General features: G+C 30.2%; 1 protein-coding gene across 3 annotated transcripts in view; it reads left to right on the top strand.

Moving 5' to 3' along the window:
• Positions 1-6,812: 6,812 nt before the first annotated feature.
• LOC129960139 (serine/threonine-protein kinase WNK1-like) overlaps positions 6,813-27,949 on the top strand; it is a 177,632-nt gene continuing 156,495 nt past the window's right edge. For all 3 annotated transcript variants that reach the window (XM_056073316.1, XM_056073315.1, XM_056073314.1), the window contains exons 1-2: positions 6,813-6,923; positions 20,345-21,566. In XM_056073316.1, the coding sequence (XP_055929291.1) occupies positions 20,388-21,566 (1,179 nt within the window). In that variant the 5' untranslated portion in view covers positions 6,813-6,923; positions 20,345-20,387. The remainder of the gene's footprint in view (positions 6,924-20,344; positions 21,567-27,949) is intronic.

Raw genomic sequence — 27,949 nt, 5'->3', positions numbered from 1 at the left:
TAAAACATTTTAAGGCCTTCGTATGTTGATATAAAATCATAATAGATAAAGTTTAAAAAAAATGATTAATATTTAAGTACAATCCAAAGCTGCAATGAATAAAAATGCAGAATCGAGTTAGAAAAATTTTTTAAAAGCAACTTTAATTTCTTTCTCAGAGTTAAACTACAAAGACAAAGAAAATAAAGAATTTAATATTCTATAATACGAATATCTATGGATAATTTTTCATAAAAAATCTGTGTCAATGCATACAAGCAAAATCTATAAGTTTTTGTTCTTCATGGAATGATATATATTTTTTTTATTTTGATGCTTTAAGTGGAAATGGAGGTGGTGAATAAACACCTGAAAATGTCTCCTCTATTTCCTCGCTAATTTTATATTCCAAAAAGTTCTCCGGAGCACTCAAAGTATTCACCTTTTCATCTGTTTCCAAACATTCAGTTTCCTTTAGTAAAGGAATGTTTTAAATATACGATCAATATGAACATGTGAAGAGAATTTGGTATCCTCATCAGGAACTTTAATGTCATGCATTAAAGAAACAAGTCGATTCTTCCACACATTAGATTAAGTGGAAGAATTAACCTTCTTGGAAGCTAAATTTGAAGCTTGTTTGGGTGAAGTTTACCAAAATTTTGAAGCTTGCTTATTATCTGCATTGAACTTGAGAGATGCTAAAAGGTTTTATATAATTTTGGTGCTTTTCTCATACTTATTGGAGAATTATCCTTATTAATCTTATCTTTTCTTAATCCCCTCCCCTCATTTTGTACAGTATTAAAGTCTAAGCCCCTTGAATTTCGGTTACATTCTGGAGCTCCATATTCAGATGAATCTGAATCAAAGAAAACAACCCTATCACTCAGTTCAGGTGTAATATAGAAGCTCTAATTTTCCTAATTATTCAGCCAACAGGTAATATTTAATGAATAAAAGTAAAAGTTCAATTTTTCATAAGTTCCTTAGTGGCGCAAAAATATAGTACAATATCGTATGACATTAAACAATATTCGCAATAGCGTATAATATTGTGGAATATTGATTAATATAATATGAAATCGAACAATATTATACAACAGGCTGTGCTACCTGGGTTGTGATGATATCTTGTCCTGAATACCAATAACAGTAGGTAAAAATGACATAACTTTTTGCTTGTCGACTCGTCCGGAAGAATCTCGCAATATGGCAGCTTTGGCTGTCATAAATCCGTCATGAAGTGCTTGGCGAATTCGAAGCCAAGTGAAACAATTCGTAAATGTTAAAAAAATTTTTAATTAAATGTAAGAGTTATTTAATAATATTTTATAAATTCGTCTATCTGTTCCGGTTATAAAATTTATTAGAGTATGTGTTTTAAAAGTATTGTCTTTTAAATTCGAGATACACTTATTTTCATTTATAATGTTAATTGAAACAAATAATTTTCAAAGTAAAGTGTTTTATTTATTCTTTTTTGAAAGCGTATCCGTATGATACCAGTTTTCCCTACTGATTAGATTCTAAGAAACAGGTTCAATTTTCGACGGAAGTATTTTTCAAAAAAAGATGTAATATTCAACCGTAATTTTTTTTTTTACTTTGTCTGTCCAAGTCAAGCGTTTTACGCATTTTTATGTTGTGTTCTATATACATTCTATTATATTTAATTATCCATGATTTTCCTTTTAGTAGATTTAATAGTAACAGAATATTGATTTTCAATATAAACTGCTTTTAAAAAAATTTCTTGTCAGAATCAAGAATTTTAAGTAAGCAGTTCGTGATCTTTTAAAGCGAATAAATTCGCGAAGCGATAAGCCATATCGGAGCCGAAATTAAAGCGGAATTTTGAGAAATCCTTTATCAAACTCATACAACACAGATAAAAAATGGATTTAGTTTAGTTTTATTTTTTGATAGGAGGTGTGCAGCTCTATAGTAAAGTAGAGGTACTATAGTATATACCTAATATAGTAAAGTAGAGAGGCGAATCTGTAGAACTTTTGAACAATTTCAGGAAGAATAGTATAGGAAGAACAATATGAGGAAAGTATACAGATTATGTGCTGTTCATTTTCGGATTCGAAAATCCTTCGCTCTTTTGTGTCTACGTCCGAAGGTGTTTACTTCATAAAAAAAGGGGGGAGGTGAGAAGGAAGAAAAAAAGGAAGAGATGTTTACATTAGCAATAGGCTGAATGCATGTTGATTGCGGAATTAAGAAGCGTAATAACCATTCATCTTTCTTCGTACCCCCCCCCTCCCCGCCCTCCCTTTAGCGAAGTATAAGCGTAGAAAAGTGCACATCTCGGTATCCTGAAACAAACAGTATTAAATCAGGCGCAAAATACTTGTTTTTGAAATGCAAGGTCTTGAGGTTTATAGAAGCTTTATTCTGATCATATGGGAAAATTTCTAGAAAATACAATCGCTCACCTCGCATAACTATGATAAGTGGAAAACTGTTCTGGAGTTCAATTTCAGCGTTTGCTGAGCTACTGACTATGGTGAAGCCCAAGGACCTCTGTGATTTAGCTTTTATAATTCGGGCTCTATTTTACAATTGACTTTTGAGTTTTAAAAGTAAACTTTTTCATACATTTGAATTTGCCAGCTTTTTTGCTATAAATTAAATTGTTTTTAATCCAAGGAACATTCGTCCTCATTTACGCTTTTTTTCATAAATAAAAGATTATGCGCATGATTGTATACGCGAGATGCAGCAATGCGTCTGAAATGAAAAATATCTATAAATAATGAGTTATTAATGGTTAATAAAGATGACAATCTGTTGACGATTTACAGAACAGAATAATAAAGCTTTATTCTGTTGTCGTTCATCATTATGTATATAAAATTCGTCGTTTTAAAGGCAATAATGGGTACTAAAATATTATATGTATAAAATGTTTATAAGGGATTATCTGTATCTTTGAAATTGCAGCAACTTAAAAATTTCCTTATAGCAGTATTCCTTCTTGATGTCATGAAAATGTTTCTTATGAAAAAAATTATACCGGGACAGATTTTTGTTAATATATAATGATTATATTGGGAAATTTTGGACATTTTCTGTTAAGGAACCGCTTCCATATTTAGGTAATTAAGACTTAGGGAGGTTTTTTTTTACGTCAATATTAATATTTTTAATTTGTGACTCTTTAAAAGCTTCTGTGAAGTTACAAATCGATTGTTACTTGATGCATGACAAAACATTGGTGTGAAAATTTCTGGTGGAAATTTGATTCTTTTCCGCAGAAACATATTCGAGAGCATTGAAAGATTGCTTTAAATTGCACCCGAGCCTAAATCATAACTTCTCTCAAAGCAACAAAAGGCAAAGTTTCGTTGTATGCGCGAAGGAAATAATAAACATATTTTTCAGGATTAAAACTAATAATGATAATCGGCCGATTTTTATTCTTTTTGAGCTTTATTTCCACATTTCTTTATTAGTATATACTATTTCTGTTATCATGCTTGCTATTAAGGAATCGAAATGAAATGCGGCAACACATTATTTCACGAGCAGATGAAATAAGTGGCGCATTTCATTCGTTGACAAATGTAAGTTAATTCTCATCCATGCTCTACGGATAACTTAATGTCCTGCAGAAATACTTTTTGATCGAGAAATATTTCATGATATAAAGAAACATACTCAGGATACATGAATATACTACAAACGTAGACTGCAAATCGCAGAACGTTACAGAGTGTTCATTCACTTATTCTTTCTATCTTTTATTTCTGTTATTGTAGACAGTTAAGCTATTGATTTATCAGATATTTTTTTGCATAAGATATTAATAGAAATTTGAAATTACGTATAATTAGAGTAATAATTATTTTTTGTATAAAAATAATCATTATTTAGTGTTAACTTTTGCATTCGTTCTTAAACGGTTAAAATTCTTTTTAAAATGATGTAAGAACCGCGTTTCTTTACTTCGTAATGGAAATATTTGACAAATCAGGTTTCTTCATTTAATTAAGGTCAAATAAAAAATAATCGCAAATATTTTAAAAGTCACTTATAAATCTCACGCGTTTCCTATAAGTAACAAACCTTAAAATAGTAATAATTTAAAATTGAATTTCATTCGAAATTGTGTGTTCATTTTGTAATAAAATATTTTTGCATATCACAAACGAAAATTTTTTAAGACGTTTATTCATTTTGACTTTCAGATAAATTGAAATGTATTATTTTTTAAATTTTATTTAATCTGCTACTGTTTTTCCTTAAAATGTAAGGTAGGGAATGCATAATTTTATACTTGCAAACATAGAGGTACTCTAAAGCGATTATCAGTATTTCATAAATCAATAAAACTGTTTGAAATTGTTCATTTTCGTATATGTATGGAATAGATGTAAAATACATTTCGCATCCAAAAACTTTATACTAAATGCGTAATATAATAATGTTTTGATGCCCAAATCCTATTTTTAATAATTATGAAAAAGAACAAAACATTTTTAAATTTTAAAGAAACAAGAAAAAAACTTTTCGAAATTAAGTGAGAAAAGCTCTTTCTAAAATTGATCTTATTCTTGCCATCAATAGATGACAGCATATCATATTCTATATTACGATGAAAACAATACCGTAATTTCGATTTTTGTCAAAGTAGATCGGTATGAACTAAAATTGATCCGTGTCAATAAATACAGAATTTATAATATCGTTTTTATTATATTACGTAATAAAACATAATATTTAGTATCTTGAAGTTCTATCACTTTTAATGGATTTTTTTAAAGAATAAGAACCCAAGTTACGTGATATCCTGAAATAAAATTAATATTGTTATGTAAAACTTTACTTTTATAATATTTGTGAAGATTTAGAATCTCGGAAATATTGTCTCATAATATACAATGTTTTGAAACGGTATATGGCATTCCCTGGTACTCACGGTATCATATAGTACTATGCAATTATTTTAAAATATTTATTATGGTTATTGGAGATAGGTCAGAAATAGCATACTGACCCCATTTCGGCGAAGAACCAAATGATGAAAAACGAAATAACATCTGAAAACTCTTCTGGGGGAAATGATGATGATGTCGTGTCAGCGTTACCATGGAAAGAGAGTGCAGTAGCCTCTGAGGTTAAGGACCCCTGAGCATCCGAGGACAGAAGTGTGACTTCTAGCTTATGAAACTCACTCACATTCGCTTGCACGACCCTTTTTTACAGGGGGGCACACATCTCACAGATAGAACACAGATGAAGAACAACCATGCCCGAACCGGATTCGAACCCGGGACGCCCAGATCACGAGGAAGATCCGCTACCCCTATGCCAGGACGCCGGCTCTGGGGGAAATTTTAACTTTTTATGGAGATTCCTTAATAAGGGTGCACTTGTATAAAAAGAAGTAAAAAGGATGCATAAAATTTAACTGAACATTCTCACCAATTAAAAAAACAAATATTTGTAAATATTTTTCACCTTACAAGTTTCCAAATCTATTTGAAGATTTATTCAGTTTGATCTCAAAATTGCGTGAAATCTTCAACTAGGTATTTAGTATTTATTGAAACTAAAAACAAGGACACAGTGACTCCTGAAGCCTTTACAAAAATTTTCCTACTGTCTTGAAGAGCATTTATTGAATCGAAATAACCATTCTACTTTCCTTTGTAATACGAATTTCTTTATTTTTGAGATAAATCATATTCATTAAGTGAAGATATAAACTAAATTATAATTGTAAATGACACGTAATTAATGTTAGAAATTCAACTCATTTTAGTAGTAAAAAATTCAGCTCATTTTTTATTATTTTTTTTAGAACAGTTTGTTTTATTACTTTATATTTTAAAATGTAGATGAATCCTATCTGAACTAAAAATGTATAAAGAGACTTTTTGGTAAGAAGTGTTCGTATAACATGAAACTTCAAAAATCTCCTTTCCTATTCTATATTTCAAAGTTATATCCCTATGCCTGAAGCGAATTTATTAGTTACTTTACCTGATGACCTCAAAGAATGAAATAACATCAATATAAATGTAAGAGCTACGTATATCTTGCCCCATTCACTTCCAGGTCTATCATGAGAGATTCAAAAATTCATTATCGGCTTTTCGAATACATCATCGAAAAACACAACTGCATGCATTCGTAATTTCCTATACTCTCCCACTTTCCTACAAATATACACTCAGGCTTATTTTATTGATCTAGTGCTATAGTAAACGAATATCCGATCCAGCTTAGGTCTTCATTTGAGCTGAGATTTATCCTAAATTTAATTTAACTGTGATTAATCTGTTAAAAATTCGATAAAATTAAACAAAATTTACAACTATGTTTTAAACCTAGTGTTTTGGTAAAAGATTATTATAAATCATCATTAGCCACATAAATTTATATTTTATTTAGAAAGACGAAAATAAATATTATAAAGTCAATAAAGAATATAAATAATAATATTAACTACCTTTGTATAATTACAATGCAGAATGCTTACGTGTTTTAAACCAAGAATGATCATTGGAGGAATCGAGCACATGTGATAATTTCCTTCGTTAACAAAAGTATAGTTCAAATTTGAACCGCTTGAGGAATTTTAAAATGAAATATAAATCTAAAATATGAAAGTATGCTTTTAATCAATTATTATAGATGAATAGAGCGAGAGATTTTTTTTAACCTTGATATTCTCCTTTCTTATTGGCTGTTTCACAAAAAGAAATAAAACAGTCACATATTTTTTATAATGTTTTCTTACGATTTTCGTTGAGTGGCATCAGTAATCTCTGCAGATGCTTTTGATGATTTTTTTTCCAGAGCTAAATTTTTATTAGGAGATTACCTTCGTTTTCGTTTACATTCGTTAGAGCTGGGGTTTCTGAGGAATACGATGTTCTAATGTAATTAAGATTTCGCTATGATTTGGCCGAAATTTTTTCTTATCGGTAAGTGACGTAGATAAACTTTATATATTTATTTTTGTCATAATTTTTTTTTTAGATTATTCTTAATATTACTTGTATAATAAGAGAAATGTAGGTTCTGTCACGCCTTGAAGTATCAAATTAAATATTGAGTTATTTATGTTCATTTCATTTCTTTTATTTTCTAATATTTCAATAAAATTTGCCGATGTTTTTGATGCTTTAATATCATTTTTACTGTTTGAATTTCTAAATTATTTATATTTTTCTTCTAAATTATGCTAAGTTTCTTGCACATAATTTCTTATTGTTTTCGTCTAAAGAACAGTTTAAAATGTCTGCATTTCTTTCTTTTTTATTTTAATTATTTAGATATTCAAAATTGATATGAAACTGTCTAAAAATCGTGTGTATTTTCTGTAGAAATGATGTTTGTGTTTGGTTTCGATTTTTTTTTTCGTCTATTTTTAATTTTTGATTTTTTTTTCAAGAAAATCGAATGTATAAATTTTTTTTTTATTCTGCGCGTTTGCTTTTGAAATAATAAAGTGTTTAAGTTAATTTTTAGTCCAATTTTTTTTATGCTTCTTTCTGGGAGAAAATTGAACGAACGTGCACTGTGTACGAAAATGTACGATTTTCGTACATGTTCATGTGGTTGTTTATAGTTATAATAATTAAAGTTTGTGTTTATCACATATTTAAACATTTAAGTAATGCAAATTTGTCAATTTTATTAGAAGGGAAGATCATTTTTACGAATCGAATACTTCTTAAATGTTTATATCAAAACATCGAAATTCAGACATATATTCGTTTCTTTTGCGTATATGTTATTGATAAACTGTAATGTTATATGTACTGTACATCAATATGACAAACAATTATATATTAATGTGTAGGAAACTATGTATTGTGGCATTGTTAACTTACTCTGATGAGTTAAGGGGCAGAAATCATAACATTATTGGCTAAATTTTTGGGGTATCTTTTCCTTTAAGAAATTTAGAGCATTAAGAAAAACATTAATACTCACATGTTTTTGACAATATAATAAAATGTTAATCTGACAGCTTTAGTTATTCAGCTTTTTTTTTTTTTTTTTGAAGTGTTCAATTATTGATTCCGAGTTTTGTGTAAAATGAATACCTTGACATTTTTTTATTATACTTTCAAAGGAAACTGAAAATTTTATTTTGTGCCCAGAATTAGTTTCAAGTAGTTCTGTTTAGTTAAATTAATTTTTCCAGTGATTTTTTTTTAAATATATAATCTATTTAATATCATGTGGTTGATATTTCAATATGAATTAGTTTTTAGATAAAGTAATAACATAAGGTTTAAGGATAATCTCTTGTTATGTAATTAATGCTTATTTCTGAAATATTTAAAATTTCAAACATTGCTTTATGAAAAATAATACATGATATAAATAAAAACCTGTTATTCTGACTTTTTACTTTCAAGTGTGCGTTTGTAGCATATGCTTTAATTCCACAATTTATTAAATACACCTAGAAAGAATATTAATTTCTCTTTTTATATTCCAATGAATATTGGTGCAATATAAACTCTATTTTGACTTTTTAGTTCTTAATTTTGCTTATACTGGATTTATGGATTCGATACATATTGCTAAATATATTTTATATGCAGGATTTAAAATTAATATATAATTCTTTCAGCAGAAAAATTTAAAATCTTCTTTTGTTTCATAAAAATGTTATGGAATTAAATTTTAAATCTGATCTTCATTGAATTTTTTTTTAGTACATAACTAAATGACATTTTTCTTTTTTAATTACGGCCAGTCACACCTTTATTACAGAACTAAGCCGTATAAACAAGGATTATTGTGACTGGCTGTTATGTATCATTAACTATTCAACTTTTGCATTAAAGAACAACGGCCAACAAAAATTCAAAGATTCTTTAATCTGTTGTTCGTAAAAAGGCTAGAAAGGTTAATCGGTAATTGGAAAGGCTAATTGCATCATTTCTTTGAATATTTTTAGATTTCCAGGATACTGTAATATTGTGTTAAATTTATTATTTATAATGAGTTTCCCTCTAATTTCTTTGAGTTTGACACATTCTATTATGTAATGTTGAACTGAGCCTATTTTCCCCACATATACATGTGTTGTCTTGCATCCTGCCGAATCTGTAGAAGTATTTAGGAATACTGTATCTTTTTTTGGATAAAAAAAAATTATAACCCAGTTTTCTGTCTGTAAACTTTTTTCAATGCCACCTAGCTTGGTTTTTTTTTTGGGGGGGGGCTGACATTAATCTGTAAACAAAAAATTATTTAATAATAATGAGAAGGATGTCCTTTTAAAAATAATGCTTATTTTAATGAAAATTTCTAAATAAATGTAATTTTCTTATTTTAGTTTTTTCCTTTTTTGTTACAGAATCTGAAAAAATTAAATTGCTAAATTTTTATAAATATCAAACTTCTACCATGTTACCCTTATTAAAAATCAGTCCATAGTTTAAGAAGCTCTAAACTAGTTGAAATTTATGATTATATGTTGGTTATTTACTTATTGTGATATGCTACATAAGTTATACTTTTTATTTAATGCTACTTGTAGGTTAAATATCTTTTTTTTATTCAATGATTGAAGTCTATAGATTATCGTACTTGGTTTGAACTAGTATTTATTAGTTATTCTAGATTTAAGGTGTCTTTATGCTCTTCATTGTTAAAATTTATTATTGGAAAGTATAACTATTGCTGTATAATTAGCATAATTTGTATATCATCTGCATCAAAATGAAGTTTGCATTGCAGTTACTTTTAATATCTTTTGTTAAAAAAATATTTCAGATGCTGCTTGTTAAATATTCACTTCCAAAAGATAATTGTTTGAAACTGTTCCAAATATTTACAAAGCATTTCATGATTTTGGGTCTTCTGATCTTCAGCTGAATTTAAACTTTATAATATACTAGATATAAAAAATGCTTTTAAAACATACTAATATTTTCTTAATTGTTCAATAATATATCTTTCGTGTTCAGTAAAAATGTTGGCATTTCTTAACTCTTTAAACCAAGGTGGTATTAAAATTACTTCATTTTTTTAAATGTGTAAATATGCATGGTGGGATAATTTTTTTACCATCCTTTTTAATTATTATTCATGAACCTATGTGGCATGTTTGAACAATTTGATTTGCACCATATGGTAAAAAACTTGATTTAATTCTTTTTATTTTTGTTATTTCTTTATTAATAAAATTAAACCAATCTTGTTTAATTTAAGATGAAATAAAATTTTTTTACCATATGGGTCTTTTTATTTTCTAATATTTTGTGCCTGAAAGAACTGAAATGACACTTTTGTTACCTTTACTTTTTTTTAAAGCACGTTCTTTAGTAGATTTTCTAATTTCTCTCCCCCTTCCAATTTGTCTGGTTGACATATATGTGTACTGTAGGTCTTTAATATGTTTTCATTTTATTTATGCCGAGATTTTATAATCTCATAGTGGTTTACGCTTTTTGGTTATCTAGTTTGATCACACTCTTTTGGGAATGCATTGCTTTTTTATTTAACCAAGAGTTGATAATATATATGAGATGTCTAAAGATTACTTATATTTTTTGTTTAGACAATTTATAATGTAATATCAGTGCTTGGATCTAACCTGTAAACCTGTTGACCAACTTAAAAGAAATATTCTCTTTTCATCATGATTTTTTTCTGGGGTTTCCCTAGATTTATTAATATGTATTATTATAGTTTATGGTTAATAACTGATTTTAAAAAAATGATTCTCCTTTTTGAATAAAATTCAATCTGTTATGGAGAAGTATATTCGAGTAATAAGAACTCTTTCAAAGCTGAGATAATCTTTTACTACGATGTCTGTATTCTGTTTTGATGTTCATGGTTAGTTGCTGATTGATTTACAAAACTTCAAGCATTTAACTTCTTAAATTTAAATATTTTTTGTGATATACAGATGAATAATAATACCTAAATAATTGAATAAAATTTAGAATGTTCAACTATTTAATTTTTAATGGTTCTTATAATTACTCTTACTTTGTTATAAACATGCATTATACATTACATTTAAGATAAGAGGCTAGTATTAGTTTGTTTATATATTTGTAATAATATCTATTTTTAATTTATACAGCTTGAATTAAAGGTTTAAACGTATTTATTTAATGGATGTACTTTACTTTATTACATTCATGAACTGGTTCTGATTTGATTTTGATCATTACATTTGACTTGTGCTAGTCTCACTTTTTTTTTAATTTCAAAATAATTTGATCTGGTCACTCATGAATGTTTATTATATTGTCTATGTCTCAGTCAAATATCAAGAATGTGAAAAAGGTGCTAGATTAATGTTGCAGCCGAGGAGCATAATTATACGAGTAGCAGGATTAATAAAATGACAGGGTCCTATGATAATAGCCCCCTTCCCAACACATGGTGTTGCAGTGATATATATACTGCTGTATCTGATCTTTTCAATGGCAAACATTTTTCTCTTCATAAAGCATCTTTCTAACATTCCTAAGCATTTGCTTAAGGAACCATACTCTAGTTATGCCATTGTATGCAACATACCTAGAAATTTAGATGCATACTTTGATTAAAGCTAATTTTTTATATTGGGATTGATTTTAAACTGTTGCTGATTAATCATGGAATATATTTTAATTTTAGGAATTAGAATTGGTTTTAGATATTACTATTTATTTATAAGAAGCCAAGAAGTTGGTCTAGTTTGTTTGATGATTTACCTTAGGTAATGTTGACTACTTGAAATTCAGATGCCTCTACAACATTCGAATTTTAGCATGTTGTTTTTGATTTTATTTATATGTATGGAAAGGTGTTTTGTCTTATCTTGTATTATTTTTCCCATTAGATTATATAAAATAAAATATAAATATGAAAATGTTTTCCTCTTATTGTTTTAGAAGTAAATCTAAAGTGTTATGTTTTAATAACTGTGATATCAGGAAGAAAAAGGACTGTCAAAGAAATGTAATATGTTCAGGAGAAAAATTCTATCAATATTTTTAACTCAATACTATTATTTAAAAACTGATTACTATTTTTACAGCAATAGAAAAAAAATAGTCTAGTTGTCTGCCATAGTGTTGGTTCTGAGCCAACTGCCTTATGGTTACATTAGTACAGCTGCACTTGGCAAACTTCCCAATGTCAGGGGCATATGTCTAATGGGGGGGGGTTGCAGGTTTGATGCTTGACTCCAGGACATCAGGTACTAATCTTGACTTCTACTCTAAGTTGTACTCCTCAATAATAGTTATTAGATGCATATATATTGGTTTTACTGGCAATTTATTTTTTAGTTGGGGTATATAGTATGTAAATGCACTGTTTCTTAACTTCTTTTTCTGAAAAACAAAGAAAACGTTATTAGTTTATATTCAGTTGAGTTGTATTGATTAATTTGGTATTAAAATACCATTTCAGAATTTTGTTGTTAGTATAATTACGATTCGGAGATGCCCCAACAGTTCTTCTGTTTCTTTAAAATAGGACCAAATTTAGTATAACGTTTTCCATTCTTGGGATTTATTTTTAGACTAATGATCTAAAAATAGTAACCAGGAAAATTTGTTCTCTATCTAGTATGATACACAAATTGCATATCTTTTTTTGTTTTTATTCATTTGCTCTTTTCTCAGAGACCACATAATCTGGCATTTTTATTTGTTGTGGTAGATATCTGATATTGCATATATTATCTTGTTCAGACTGGCCAAAACCAAAGTATTTCGTAGAATCCTCCATATAAATTTTAAAAAATCATTATTTTGCTTTTATTTAAGTGTGTAAGAAGCATTTATCAGCTTGTAAGTTTTCCTTTTTTTTTTGAACGACACTTTTCTCTTCATATCGAAGATATTTCTAATTGAGGAACAGTGTTGTCTAAAGATGACTTTTTCTGATTTTTAGAAGTTTTCATGCAATTATGAAACTACAGGCGTTATGAGTATTAAGGAATTTGTGTATAACAATCGTGAATTACCATTTTATTTCTTAGATAGATTGAGGGAAATAAAAATTACGGAATGTATATTATGTGAAACATAGACGTTTGTTTCGAATTGGTGAAAAGGCATTTATTGAAAAAAGCTACAGAAATTTATTACACATAAAAATGAATGCATGATTAGCTTCAATTAAAAGCTATGGTATTGATATATAAGATGCATTATATTTAATATTAGTATTATATTAATAATTTTTTTATTACAACGCAAAACTTTAATATCTTTTAGTGCTATTTTTAGTCTACACTATCCCCCCCCTCATCCTTTTGAGAAGTGCATTGAACCTGTCCTGAATATCTGCAGGTTTGATGAGAAATAACGCATTTAAATGTTTTGTTTTGTGAGACTGGAACTTCTCCGTTTCAAACCTGTTGATAAATTTTAATAACGACCATTCTCAAAACTTGATTATTATCAAAAATCGATTTTTTTTAATCACGAGAAAGCACTGAAGCATGAAAGTTTTCCTCCCTTTGTCATCGATTTTATGTAATTAAAAATATTCCCATCATCGTGAAAAGTGTATATTCCATTTTCTATTTTTCAGTCCGAATTTAGCAATAAACCGTCCATTTTTGTTTTACTTTTCGTTTGGTATGTAACATTACTTCCCTGTGTGCTGTTTTCTACGTTGTCAAATCCCGTAGATTTGCCTTACTTTGCCAATCGATATTCGGTCCAATAAATGAGGCCTCATCTATGACTGGTTATTTAATTTAACGGTAGTAGGTGACTTTTAGATTTAATTATCATACGATTTAGTATTCATATTATGAGCTTGTCTGTTTTGTTTTAAATAAATGGTATTGATTTGCTCTTAATTTAAAGTTGTAAGATTGGCAGATAGTATGAGAAACGCTTTTATTTTTAGTTGTAGCGACTAATGAATTCTTAAAATAAAAAATACATTAAAATTCGTGGAAGTATAATATTTTAAAGCTAAATCTGGATCTTCTTTCCTTTTCTATTATTGCTACGGTTTTTGATAATCGAATATTTTTCAGATTATCGAAGAACATTCTGGGTTAGAATTGGTTATTAAATAATTTGTCGTTTTGAAGCATTAAGCGTAAACATTAGATTTTGCAATACTGAACGTTTGTTCACTCGAATAGTCTTTTTAACTTTTTCGAAAAAAAGAGGGGGGAAAATTCTCCCATATTCTTAAAAGGAATTTTAAAGGATATTGCTTTTAGGAATAGATCTGGAAGAAATATAGTTTAATAAAGTGGTTTAAGACATGGAGAGAAAGATGGCTGAAGATTTTGTCCTCTGATTGTACTCTTAATCTGCAGTATTTAAAACTTGGTGGGCTGATGTACACTTTAACAATGAATTGTTTACTGCGGTGAAGGTGGCTGCTGGAGATTTAATTCCAAGTGAGACACATTCTTCTAAAAACAGTTCAGAATGGCAATCTATGTCCCGAATGTTGGAGCTAAGTCTTGGTGCACATATTCGATTTTAACGGGACAAAACATTAGCTGTAAAATGCCGGAATAACTATAGCGGAATGAAGTACATTGAAAGCAGTATGTACTGCCGGGATGCTGTAGTGCAGGAAAAGTAATTAGCAAACCTTTTGTTCAACATTTCCCCCAAGGAACTGGAATCAGATCCCACAATTAGTTTTCAGTATATACAGGAGTACCAATTGTTATCCATCTACTTCATGGTATGGTATTTTGCCGCTAATGACTTAAGGTATGTGCCTACCTTCAAGACCACATTTTTTGAAAAAGAAAAAAGGAAATTTTTATGACACATTCATGTTTCCAATTACAGTGATGTATAACAATGTGAATTCAAATAACATTTTTATGGGTTTTCCCCCCATATGTTGGTCATATGTGGTCAAAATTTAGTAAAAATTGATGTTTACGCTAAATTTCATATAACAAACTTTAATAAGTTTACTTCAATTTTTATTTCTATAATATCTTTGTTACACATTTACCTATGTTTTGAAGCAGAATATTTGCAATACCTCTTAAAGTTACTGAGACGCGCCGTAGTTTTTATATACATGATTTTACAGAAAAATAAGTCATCAAATTTTCAAATAAAATAATAATTACATACTTACAAGCTATATTGAGATTCAGAACATACCTAGTAATGCACAAAACATTGTGGTAAAATTTTATTTGAATATTAGAAAAACTATAAGAAATGAAATTCGTAATACAAAGAAATCAAAAATGTAGTTTTCCAAAAAACGTAAACTTTTTAAAATTAAAAAAAAAGATTAATAATAATAATTATAAACGTATTTTAATAAGCTAAGTTCACCATATTTGTCAATCAAGCCTTTCTTGATTTCATTTTTAGTTAATTTGATTTTCTTTTAGTTTTTAATATTTTTCTTGATAGTTTTACTTTGGATTGTCCGTGCCGCTTTGATTTCGAAACTTTCTTAATATCAAATTCTTTGTAGGTTTTTTTTAAAATCATCATTTCTAATTGAAGTTTTATATCCAGATAGTTAAATACAGGCATCAGCCCCATATAACCAGAATTGAATAGCAAAACTGCTATCTTAGAACCTAATAAGTTTTCGAAGCTGTACAAAATTTTCTTTCGATAACACATTCTACAGAATATTGTTGAATGACTCATTGTTATTCTATGCCATTTCATGTGAACACTTTTTTAACAGTTATTGGTCCCAGATTTCTAAATAAACTGGCTTTATTTTCTTTATTATTGTATCTGAGATTCCTGATGATTTTTCTAATAAATTTTTTCCATCATGGAATGCTCGTTTGTATTTGCCCCAACTTTTGGGACCCTCGGAACACTGCCCATGCATTGGCGTTTGATTACTCGAACAGCAATATAAAAAAAAAAGCAGCTATTGCAGCTGACAGCATGTTTTTAAGGTTTCCAGCGTTAGCGCGAGTGGCTCCATAATAATATTGTAACTTGCCGATAAAATTATCAGTTTGCCTTTCCACCTAGTCCTTTTGTTTCCTTCGTTAATTTTCTTAAACGAGACCCTACTCTCTTTTGAATATGGCTGATGCATTCTAACTTCGTGACAGTATCTTTACTCATAAATGTCTAACTTGCAAGAAAGCCTTTGAATTTCCATCGACGTAGTATTCATTCTACTTCAGGTTTCGCTTTTCAACTGGTCTCTCGAAAATTCGATAAGCCGCAACTGCTTCCATGTTCTCAGATGAACTTTTGTAATGAGAACACACGTGCTTTTCTTTACTCTTGGTTTGACGCATTTTACAATATTGGGATATAACTTTCACATCTAAGACTTTCCTCGAATCAATGGAGATAGCTGAAACACAACCATTTAGTGATATGTGGCCCCGTTTTTGCCACATATCGTCTACCGACACAGCACAAGTTTAACTTCTTGTTAGATTTTTCACTTCTTTGGATGACTGTTTCGTATTTTCTTCAGATGCGAATTCCACATCTTCATATAGTTTCAATTCATTGCTCGTAAAAGGTTGCCTTGGATACACAGAAAAGATTCAAAGTCGTTAACTACTTTTTTGCCAGCATTGAAACTTCTATCAATTAATCGCAGTCCTCATACTAATAAAAGGTTTATACTGCTCAGTTTTGTTGTCTTATTTGTTGAGGTGAATGCAATGCAGTTACAAACTCACAACCACATATCAAAGCAAAATCGGAACAGAGATCGTATATTGAATCCTCTGTAAATTTTAGTCTCCTGTTGCGAAATAATTTGGACAACAAAGAATTGAAAATATATTCACCAAAGTTATAATATCTGTTATTCTGTTCTCTTCAAAATTTTGTTTCAGATTATCCGTATTCAAAATATTTAACTTTGAAGAACCAGTCGTAGAGATGTTGACATTTTTTGGTTTCAAAGTGTGTTCGTTTTCAGTTCAACATCCAGTTTTGGATGCTTCTCTAAATGTTATCTGACGTTTAAATAATGGAAAAAATTTCAAATGGAATCTTTTTCTTTGGAATTCGAGAAAATGTAGCCTTTCTCTTCCGTGAATTAGGGAAGAAGGAGCGCTATGCCCTTTTTTTAATATTGAAATTAAAGTAAAAGATTAAATTGAATTTTACATTTAGATTTGTATTCGAAAGGTAAGTTAGAGGAATGACATCTGAATCTTCTCTCCGTAGCATATTTGATGAACCAGACTGTTTGTAATTAGATTGAATTGCTATTATAAATCCAAATACGTAAATTAAAAGTATTTATATGTGTTTTGTGGGCGTCTTTTTGAAGCTAGTTTCAATTCACTAAACCATGCTAAAAATTGGGACGTGTATTCAATGCAGAAACAGAGGAATTTCATTTGGGTTAGTAGATCATTGTTTCGAATTTTTATTGAAAAAAAAAATATTGCAGCTATTTTTTCCAATATGTTTGTGAAATTTTTTTGGAGTATTTCTTCTCTGTTACTAATAAAATCAATTAAAATATGGCATTTTCAAAACTACAAAGTTTCTTTTTTATTAAATCTTTCTGATTTTGAATGAATGTATTCGTTAATTTCAAAGACATCTGTTATTTTATATCATTTGAATAAGATTTAAAAGCGATATGGATATTTTGAAATTTTTCTTTTTAAAATTTAACACGATTTTTAGCGAATTAAGTTATAATACTATGCTGTTATTAGCATTTTGTTCATATTTTTATTCAAATGAATACATGTGCTATAAAATGTACCTGTATTCATGCCATGTTTTAATAGTGTATATCGTAAACAATATGTGAATTATAATATATTTAAACTTTTAGCGAATATCCAAGAATTTATTTGTACGTTATGTCTCAATTTCATTGCTTGATTTTCTATAAAATATTATTTTCCACTCTTTATTATGGTAATAAAACGATGTTTAAAATCTTTATTATTTGTATTATTTTCTACTTTTTAATCTTAAATATATTTCTGAAATGAATTTCTAGATGATGCCACTTATCTGAGATCAGTTTTCGGTTAAATTAATGTATTATATGATAATTAAAAGAGTCCTAAAATTAAAATATCTTATTGTCAACGGTAACCAATAGTTACAAAATTTAAGAATTCAAGTAAACGAGGATACAATGAAAAATCGAATACAACACGTTAAGTAAAAGGATTTAAAAATGTGCAGTCAATACAGCGGAAGCACGCATATTAAGTTCTTGAAATCTTTCAAACTTTTTAAAACTTGGGTCCTGATCCCGCATGGGGCTATGCAATGGAATTTGGTTTGAAACCTATGCTTCACAAAACAATTAGCATTTAGTAATACTAGTACTTGCTTTAACTTTATTCTTTTAATTCTACATTATGATAGTTTTGTTGCGTGAGAAGACTAATGAAATTTTGGAAGCATTTATTAAGAACTTATTTTTAGTTGTTTTTTAAATTATCGCCTGAAAAGTTTTGACAATAAATTGCATGAATACTTGCCTTACTATTTTCACTCGAGACTTGCTTATTTTAACCATTTTCACTCGAGAAATTCCCTTCGGGCATCATTTTGACTTTTCTTGATTTCGACAGATAAAGGAGGGAATATATATATATATATATATATATATATATATATATATATATATATATATATATATATAATCTTCAGAGTTTGTTAAAAGTTGCAGATTAATTTTCGAAGGAAAAAAAGTGTATCGAATTATATATACTTTTTAGATCGTATACCTGAATGTGTCTTCGTTGTCAGTGAATCTAATTTTCCGCTTGTAAAAAAATTGAAGGAGTTTGTGGTCTTACAATATTTTCGATGTCATAATGGAAAATTGCGGTTTTGATTCTGATTCATATAATGAAATCCACCGTGTATGCGGTTTAAGTTGAATTTAGCTGTGAGTGGAATGCCTTCACGTAGGTCTGGTACGAAATTTGAACAATTATTAGCGTATTCTCCAAATCTGGTAGCATCTCAAATTCCATTCCGATAGCTTGTTGTGTTATTTCAAAATGGGTCTTTTATTTACCGCATCAAAACATAGATGAAAAATGGCGAAGTGCATATACGAATATCCCAAGTTCTTTATATTTTAGGGGTTTTCTTTTCAGACTCGCCGCTTTCATTGTCATTAAATTTTGAAATTCTCTGTTCCTGCCAAAAGGATAAAGAAAAATTCTTCTAACTTCGTAAATTCTGACGAAATTCCGGTTCAGACGACTAATTATATTGGAGAATGCAACAATCAGTTTTATTTTTGCTGTTTGAAATGTGCGTCTAAACGAGCTTCTTGAATCGTACTTGTATAAATAGTCTGGTAGTTGAAATAACTTCTATTGCTTTTACGACGAATACATTCATTCGTTAAAGAAAACGTTCGCAATTAGACTTTAATTCAATGATTTTGTTATTTCAGTACTCGAAATTTTTGAAGATCTAAATTAACTGCGAAAGTAAATACAGGGTGATTGATAAAGTCCTTTTAAGCTCTTTAAATTCAAAACGGTATCTCGTATAACCAGAGAAATAACATGTATTTATAGTAAAGTGAGTATGCTGAATTTATTGAGACAGATTACAATGGAAAATTAATAAAGTTGCAAAAAATAAAGATCGACCAAAGAAGTCCATTTAGAAAAATATACGCTATAAATAATAAATAGCGTTTATTTCTATCAACTTCCCGTGACTTGAAAAAGAGTTCGTTCTGAAGTAGAAAAACGTATTATCCGGTACTCCCCACCCCCGAATGCGTTTTTCAAATTTTTTAGGTATTTTTGTTAATTTTTTTTTCGTTGCATAATTTTCATTTCGCCGTTGCTTAACTCTGAAAAACTGTCAGATAATACTGAAAGACACATTTTTCAGTTTCGGACAAATCCTTTTTCAAGTCACGGAAAGTTCATAATTTTAATCTCAAATATCTCTGCTAGTTTTGCAGATAACTCCATAAAACCTTTGCCTGTGTTATTATGGTATAGAGTACGTTTTTCTAACTGAACTTTTTGGTTGATTTACTTTGAGTTAATTTTTGTTACTTCCTTATTTTGCCGCTTGAGGATACTGTACCCTATACCATTAAATTCATCATAGTATCTTTACTATAGGTACACGTTACTTCCCTGGTATACGAGAAGCTGTTTTGAATTTAAAGGGCTTTACCGATTGCTTTGTATATGTAGTTATAAGATAAACGTGAACTAATTTGATAAAAGAATTAGCTCCAGCTTATTCAGTTTAATACTTATAGACGGAATATGTATGCAGTTTAGAGTTTGTTCTTTTAGCTTCATTGTTATTTAATGTTTCCTTATTTGGATTAATGTATTTAGACTCCAACTATAGTTAGTAAAAATGCGTATCTATATTCTGCTTGATTTCTATTTGTATATTTCTCTTTCTGAATAATTTATTTTAATGATTGCTTTTTTATGTTCTTTTTATAGGCAGTCATCCTTTCCTGATACAGGTCCCATCTACCTGTTGATCATGTCTCGCCAGCGCACGGCTTCGACAAATGAGCAATTTCAGAACATCGATTCTCCCAGTCCCACCCACAAGCGTCGGACGGGCCACAATGAAAACCGCATCACCCCACCGTCAAATGTCCGTCGATCTGCCACCGCCAGCACAACCGCCCAGAAGTCGTCGGGCCGTCGCAGGCATTCTCCACCGCATCGTCCCGCCAACCCACCACCCGCCGGGAAGCTGGAGCGTTCTGTTTCTAATGCAAGCGACATCTCCACAACGAAGCAGTTGCGGCAGACCCGTTCGCCTGAGCGGCACACTAAGGTTTTGTCGTCGCATCATACCACATGCTTCTCTCCCGGCGGCGGCAGGCACACTCGAGCTTCCTCCACTGCCTCACCCGTGGTCAGTCACAGAAGCAAAGCTTCACGAAGACCCATCGTGAGGGTATCGTCCGCTGACTTGTCGGACGGAGGCAGCAATGTTGATTCGTTGACCACCTCGAAACGGGCCAGCGTCCCTATGAGTTCGAAACTTCCAGGGAGTCTTGTTGCCCGGAAAACGGCCTCTCCAGCGAGGTCAGTGTCGGAACCTCACGATGTCTGTGCCGGCATTGGACATCGTGAGTCGAGTCCGCCAGAAAAGTCGAAGGATGAGGAGTCTTCAAGCGAGGCCTCACCACCGTTTCGGAAGTTGTCTCCTCGCTACAATATTCGCCTCATGCTTACGAACACTCCGAAGAATGAGGAGAAAAATGAGGATAGCGAAGTCTGTGATAAGGAATCTTTAGCAATTGCCATGACGCGCGAATCTGATAAGGAGGAGAACGTCACGCGTTTAGATGATGATAAGTCAGCAATTTCGTCCCCAGTTTCTCCAAGCAGTGAGAACGAAAGGACGTTAATGCGTTCTCCATCGGCTAAGTCCCCTATAGGGACCGAGGGTGATCCGACTGTCGGTCAGTCGGTCGAGACTTCCAAACAAGACAGTGATGGATCGACACAGGACTCCAAGTCTGTTGATGTGACCAAAACTGTTGTTGCTGAGGTTCGTGAGGACGAAGCTGAGAAGGCGCAAGCTACTTCTCCCGATGGGAGATTCCTAAAATTCGAAGAAGAAATTGGCCGAGGATCTTTCAAAACTGTTTACAAAGGCTTGGATACCTTGACGGGTGTCGCTGTGGCTTGGTGTGAATTGCAGGTAAGATATACTTTTCTTTGCATTGAAAACTAACCCTTTACTGTTTAATATATTGCTTTAAAATAGAAGTATGGGAAGAGGTAAGAGAAGATTTTTTTATTTTACAAAACCTTTGATCTTGGTATTTTCAGAAAACGAAATTTGCGGCAGTGAATGAGAATCGGTTATTCTTCCGGAAAATTAAATTACAGAAATTTACACTTTTACCATTTTAAATCGTAGAATTCTGTGAATTGCATTGTTTGTATGTGAAGAATATGTAAACTGCGTGTCGACAAATATAAAACTATTTGTATATTTCCCTTGCAAAAACTCTTCTATTTGTATAATATTTGATTTACTCAATAGAATAACAACGATTAATAATTAAATTTAATTTTCGGTATTTATCTTATCCTTATATTAAAGAAGTTTTATATTTGGTGATCTTTCATTATTTTTTAAAATTAAGATTTTTCATGTTCCTTGAACGAACCTTAGATTAAAATATTGTTGTAAAAACTATTTTTTTTTGTGACAGTTTATAATGTAAATTAGACTTTATCATTTGGGTTTAATGTTATGGAACGTTTCTTCATTATAGTCCAATATAATATTGCTGAAATGACTCAAAAGGGAATTACTTTCTACCATATAAAAGTTCGTATTTTAAAATATTAAACATTTGAAGGCCAAATAATTTCCTTTTCTGGCTCATTTTTAAATACGCCTCAAATACAAGAAAATCCGTAGGCAACTTATGAAGCGGAACACTTGAAATTTCGCCGACAGATGTTTAGTTATTTTTTCTCTCACCGCTTGGTGAAGTAATGTGCCCTCTATCGTGAGCAAGGCAACCCTCCGAAGCTGTGACGACACAACTGTCATCTAGCCTGAAATAAACCTCAGAACCATGTAAATGTGTGAGCGGATGTCATTCAATTGCATCCTGGGAGCGAAATAGACGTACAAATCACGTTTGAAATTGGTAACTACACTTAGGAGAGTGAAAGAAAATTATATTCAGTGGACCCATATAAGGATGGTATAGATATTCGATTATATATATGCAAAAATAAGTGTTTTATACCAAGTGATCGCATGTGCCTCCATCATATTAGCAACGGTTTTAAAGTTATTCAAACGGTAAATGCGTGTGACATCCTTGTCCGGTTGTAGTAGTGCTTACTGTACGTATTGGGGTGGAATCATCGTAATTTAATGTACATTTTCGCACGTGTCCGAGGTTCCTATCATGAAAGATCACCTTCACCTCAGATCCGGCACGGTGTCTGATTCAGTTTAGTTATTGGTTACAAAAAATTGAGTTTCTTTTTCTTCCTTAAACTGAATTTAAAAAATCGAGATACCTGGTGTTGCTTGTTGAACTATGTATTGCTTCTTTCAGCTAGATGAATGCTAGTTCTTGCATAATTTCAAATATAACTTACGTTGGCTGCATCTTTCAGAAAATAGTATAGTTTGTCTCATCGTTTGAATTATTTACTTGTCTGACTTTTCTGAATTTAAAAAAAATTAAGAATACTCGCCTTTTTATATAAGTTATGCTCTTTCTTCTGTGGTATTTGCGTGTTTTACATACTAGGTTAGACACCTATTCTTTTAAAGAAGACGTGCTTTTCATTGTCGCGAAATATTAATTTGTCGGGATTATGATGAAATATTTCATTGTGTAACTTGTTGGAACAGCAGTCGTTTCTTGGCTAACAGATTAATGCGGCTAATTTAGTTTACAAAGACTTATAACGGAGTAATTTAGTCTTTAAACCCAGAATATATTCTATTATCAGATTCCTTTTACCCATTATATTAATTTTTTAATTTCATTTATTTATTTATTCAGCAGCTATAATCACAATACTTTCGTGGTCTTTCTATGGATTTTTATTAAAAACGCAATAATTTTCAACTTAAATGTTAATTTTTGAAATCCTGTTGGATTTTCTGTTACCCAAATATGTGAATGTCTGTACGTTTTTGAGTTCATGTACTTTTTACAACACGATTTATTTTGCAATCACTTTTATACGCTTTTTAACTATGCAGACTTGAAATTATGCGTCTTTCAGATTCTTGATCTGAATGGTTCTTTCAGAATCATTCTTAATTTAAAGATTAAACATTCAGCTTGGAATTGAAGGAAAAATCAGTTTGATAACTTAACCTTCGAAAAAAGGTCATTAAAAAAATAATAAATATGTCCTTCTCGCGCTTTGTCTTTGTGTTTAATTTGTATTGATGATCTTTGACATCTAGAGAAAGAAATGAAATCCGATGTGACACTGATTTCTGCCTAGCATTATTCTTCCGTTTAATCTTAACTAATTATAAACAATTAAATCCATTTATGAAATCTCGCGTCTCCAGGAATTACTTTTCTGAAATTCTTAAATTTCTTTCATGATTGATGAGCTGACATTTCTTGAAATTTCACTTTAAATGTACGAACCTCTTTCAGATATTTTGAAATAGCTTACCGCAAAGGTGAGAATTATTTGCAATAGAATACGAATTTTCCACTAATTGTACTTAGATTAAAATTATGAAACGGAGGAGAACTTTTAAAGTTGCTTATTTCCTTAATATATCTTTAGTTATATGAAAAAATTTTTGTAAAAAAAGACACTAAAAGTTAGCTGTCACACGCTTTAAGTGTAAAAATGTGGAAGTTTGATATTTTAGATTCCTAAAGAAGTTTTTACAAACTAGAAGATAAGATTTATTAAAATGATCGTGGCACTCACATGGTTAAACCGTAAAATGAAACAAATGTTTTCTTAAACAATTTTTTTATGCTATAAATATAAAATATTTTTGGTCAGAAAATGCCATGCAGCGCTCTGGAGTTGGTTCCCTTTGAAATAGATGCGTTCGGCAAACTCCAATGCGTGGCCAAAAATAAGTAATTTTAAGTGCGAAACGAGGAAGAGCACGATCGCATCCTAGCCACACAAACGGCTAGATAAATCTATTCTGTTTTGTTGCTTGCAAACTGTTGGTAGTTTAAATTTTCATCCGAATCATTATTTAAGGAATAGAGGAAAACAGTGTTTTTTGTTTGGCACATTCAAATTCTGCACGTAGTTCTTTTCATAAAAGCACCAGTCTTTATTTAAAACTTTTGTGAATACCCTATAAATAACTACGATTTTTATATAATCACAATGATGATTTTTCTGTATCAGCTGATTTGCTGCTTTTCAAATCTCATGTTTTTAGGAATTAAAGTCCTCTTTCGGATATCAATTCATAGTATCCTAACTAATTCAAATAAATTCATGTGAAAAGAATTACAGTATTTAAGAAACACTTCATAAATATCTACTTATGGAATATTATTAAAATTTTTTAGAAGACTCGATTGTATACCTGTGAAATATTTTTAGTTTCAAAATTTTCGGGAAATCGGAAATTGGAGTTGATTATTTGAGGTTTTTCTTCTTATTATTATTAGATATGAGTTACCAAATTGTTTGACTTGCAGATACAATTAAATTGAACTTTCTGTGAAGATAAAGCCAGAAACGCGTTTAAAATGAAATATACATAAAATAAATGATTGAAATAGCTGTTTAAAATAATACTCAATGTTGCTGGAGATTTTTCTGTGCGCCTGCATATTCTTCCTGTACTTGGATTTTCATTTGTTGTATTAGAACTATATTTTTCGGTAGTCTGGTTATTTTAAATCAACGAGTTAATGCATATCCTCGTCATGTCTTAGAAGAATCTAATTTCATTGAATTAATAGCCATTTTATTGCTTCCTGTAAAATTTTTGTTCTATTAAAGAATTTTATAAAAAAAGTATTTGCAATTTGAAAGCAACATTATTTTCCTCCTATATTTATTGACCTCCTATATTTAAACAAGGAATCAGCAACAAAGTACGTGTCTTTCCTCATAAAGCAATTTTTGTTTAATATTTTCTAGGCTCTGACAATACTGAATACTATTTAATTTGGGCACGTTGTTTTTCTGAGATTCATTGACCTTTCTACTTTATTCTTAGATAAGTGAAAACAATTTAGTTTACTTAAACCATGTTAAATAAGAATGTATTTTCCCCTCATGTATGTGTTTTCAGAATGTTCTTGGTTAAAATTCCTGCATTGGGAATTCTTTCTCTTGAGATTTTAATCTCATATAATTTTTTAAAGGTTAGTTCATAGGTTAAAGGTTAGTCGCCGTTGAATTAAATTTGTTTTTCGATATAATTGATTCTGTCGCAATCGCTGAAGTACAAACTTATTTTTCTGTTTTTATCACCTTATGATGATAGCATTTCATACCAGAAATAAGAATTCTTTAAAAAGATAAAAGTACTTGTATTTTTAAAGAGAGAGCAATAATTTCAGCATTTAACTTTGTTGACTTTTGAATGCCCCAAGAGAATTGTTGCATTTGAGAGATTCCGTGTTATACCTAAATTCTGTGGAATACCCAAGTTTATTTTTCATCATAAAAATTTGTCTGCTTGAACAAAGTTCATCGCACCAAGTTTAATGACAATATGTGATTTGCAATGTAAATAGCGTGACGGTGAATTTCATCGAATTCATTCCAAAATTTAAATCATTTTAAATTTTGAAAGGTCGGTTTTTACTTCACTTGTAATTTTATGATTTTAAAATGCTTGCATTTTCATAAATATCACGTTTTAAACTCAATGCTGGGAGATACACGCGGAATTCTCATTTTTGATACTGATTTGTTGAGAAATTTTTTTGATGCAAATTTATCTATTCCTGAAAATTTTTCATTTGAATAATTTTCTTCAAATACAGACAGACAAATTATAATGTGATAATCATTTCTATTAAGTTTTTGATGCAACTTGGTCAGCAAAACTTTTATGCCATTAAAGTCAATAATTCAACCATTTGAATTTTTTCAATACAAGAATTGTAGATAAGATCAGGTGCAATAAATAATAAAATTTTGTGTAGTAAAAATTGTTTTTAATAATAAGTACAGTGGGAGCTCGATTATCCTAACTGATTAAAACGAAGCTTCCTCGGATAATGGAAAACTTGTTTAGTGGGAACTAAATTTTAAATCATGATTTGTTTCGTTTGGTAAGATTTCTTAAGTAACTTATTTAAAATTTAAAAAAAGAAGATCGCAAGTACTCTGTTGCATTAACATTTTAACTAATTCTTTTATTAATTATCAACTCTTGACAAGATATTTCACGAATACCACTTAATATCTGCTCTCTCTCTGTTTCATTTTCCTGTGATTCTATAAGGGTGTTCTCAAAAGAATGTTTGCTTCCCTCAACAACGTGCAACTTTCCGAGACTTTTACACTGCCCCTTTTTCAATGGAAATGCATGGAATCGACTCACTTTTCTAATAAAGCATTTAAAGATGGAACTGTTCCTCCTCCCCTCTAAACAGCTTCTTGGTTACAAAAGATAATTTACCTATAATCTTTTACAAGCTTCGGCCTTATGAAAATTTTCTCCAATGCCAATCTTGATGTACTCCTGAAAAATTTGACGAATTTATTAAAAAATGTAAAAAACATTTCGATTTTCGAGTATTGGCTCGGTTAATAGATTTTATTTGATAGATGGCTTGATAATCTATGGTTTACTGTAATAATAAGATTTCACATCTCTTTTACTGTAGAAAGTTTATTTTATGAAGTAAATTTTTCTTTTAGCCTCGTCACTTTAAATGTTGATTCCGTACTACTTGCGTCATCGGGTTGTAATCGAAGATCCCGCAATATTCGCAAGAATGAGTTGACTAAAAGTACAAAATGAATAAATAAATAAAAAGATTCTATCTTTTAGCACTTGGATAAAAAGTGTTTTTTATAAGAGACTGCTTCATTAAATTTATTACTGTGGGCTTTGTGAAAATGCATTTTTTTTTAAAATTAAGCAGCAATGATGCATGTTTTAAATATCATTTTGAGTGGTGGCTAGTTCCAGCGGTATGGTCTGTTCTGAATGAAAGTAGGTTTGCTGTAAAGTAATTTAAAGCAGTACTTTTCATCATTGAATGGTAACTACCTACGAGAATATATTAAGTTCTTCTGTCACTGAATGTGTGACAGTTCTCAGATTACGGACACGTGTCTCGGGCGATAAAGGGTAGCTGTTAACCGTTTTCATCTATCTGTCTAGATAGTGTATTATTGATTTCAACGAAATGCAGGTCAATCAAAATGAAAAGTGTGTTGCTGATAAAAGGGAGTATAATTGAATGACACTTCTTACTTAAAAAAAGTGATATTGTGATGAATAAGCTTTGGAGTATTCTTTCGTACTATTTAACTGTAAACACGTGTTTTACTAGCTGCAACTTGCCGACTTCATCTTATCAGTTGAAACTTATCCAATCGATTTTGGAGTTTCGAAATGAAAGTCTG

This window comes from Argiope bruennichi, chromosome X2 (assembly GCF_947563725.1).
Source record: "Argiope bruennichi chromosome X2, qqArgBrue1.1, whole genome shotgun sequence".
NCBI classification, from domain to species: Eukaryota; Metazoa; Arthropoda; class Arachnida; order Araneae; family Araneidae; genus Argiope; species Argiope bruennichi.
Note: the sequence above shows the minus strand (reverse complement) of the source record. Positions and strands in the feature narration are given on the sequence as shown.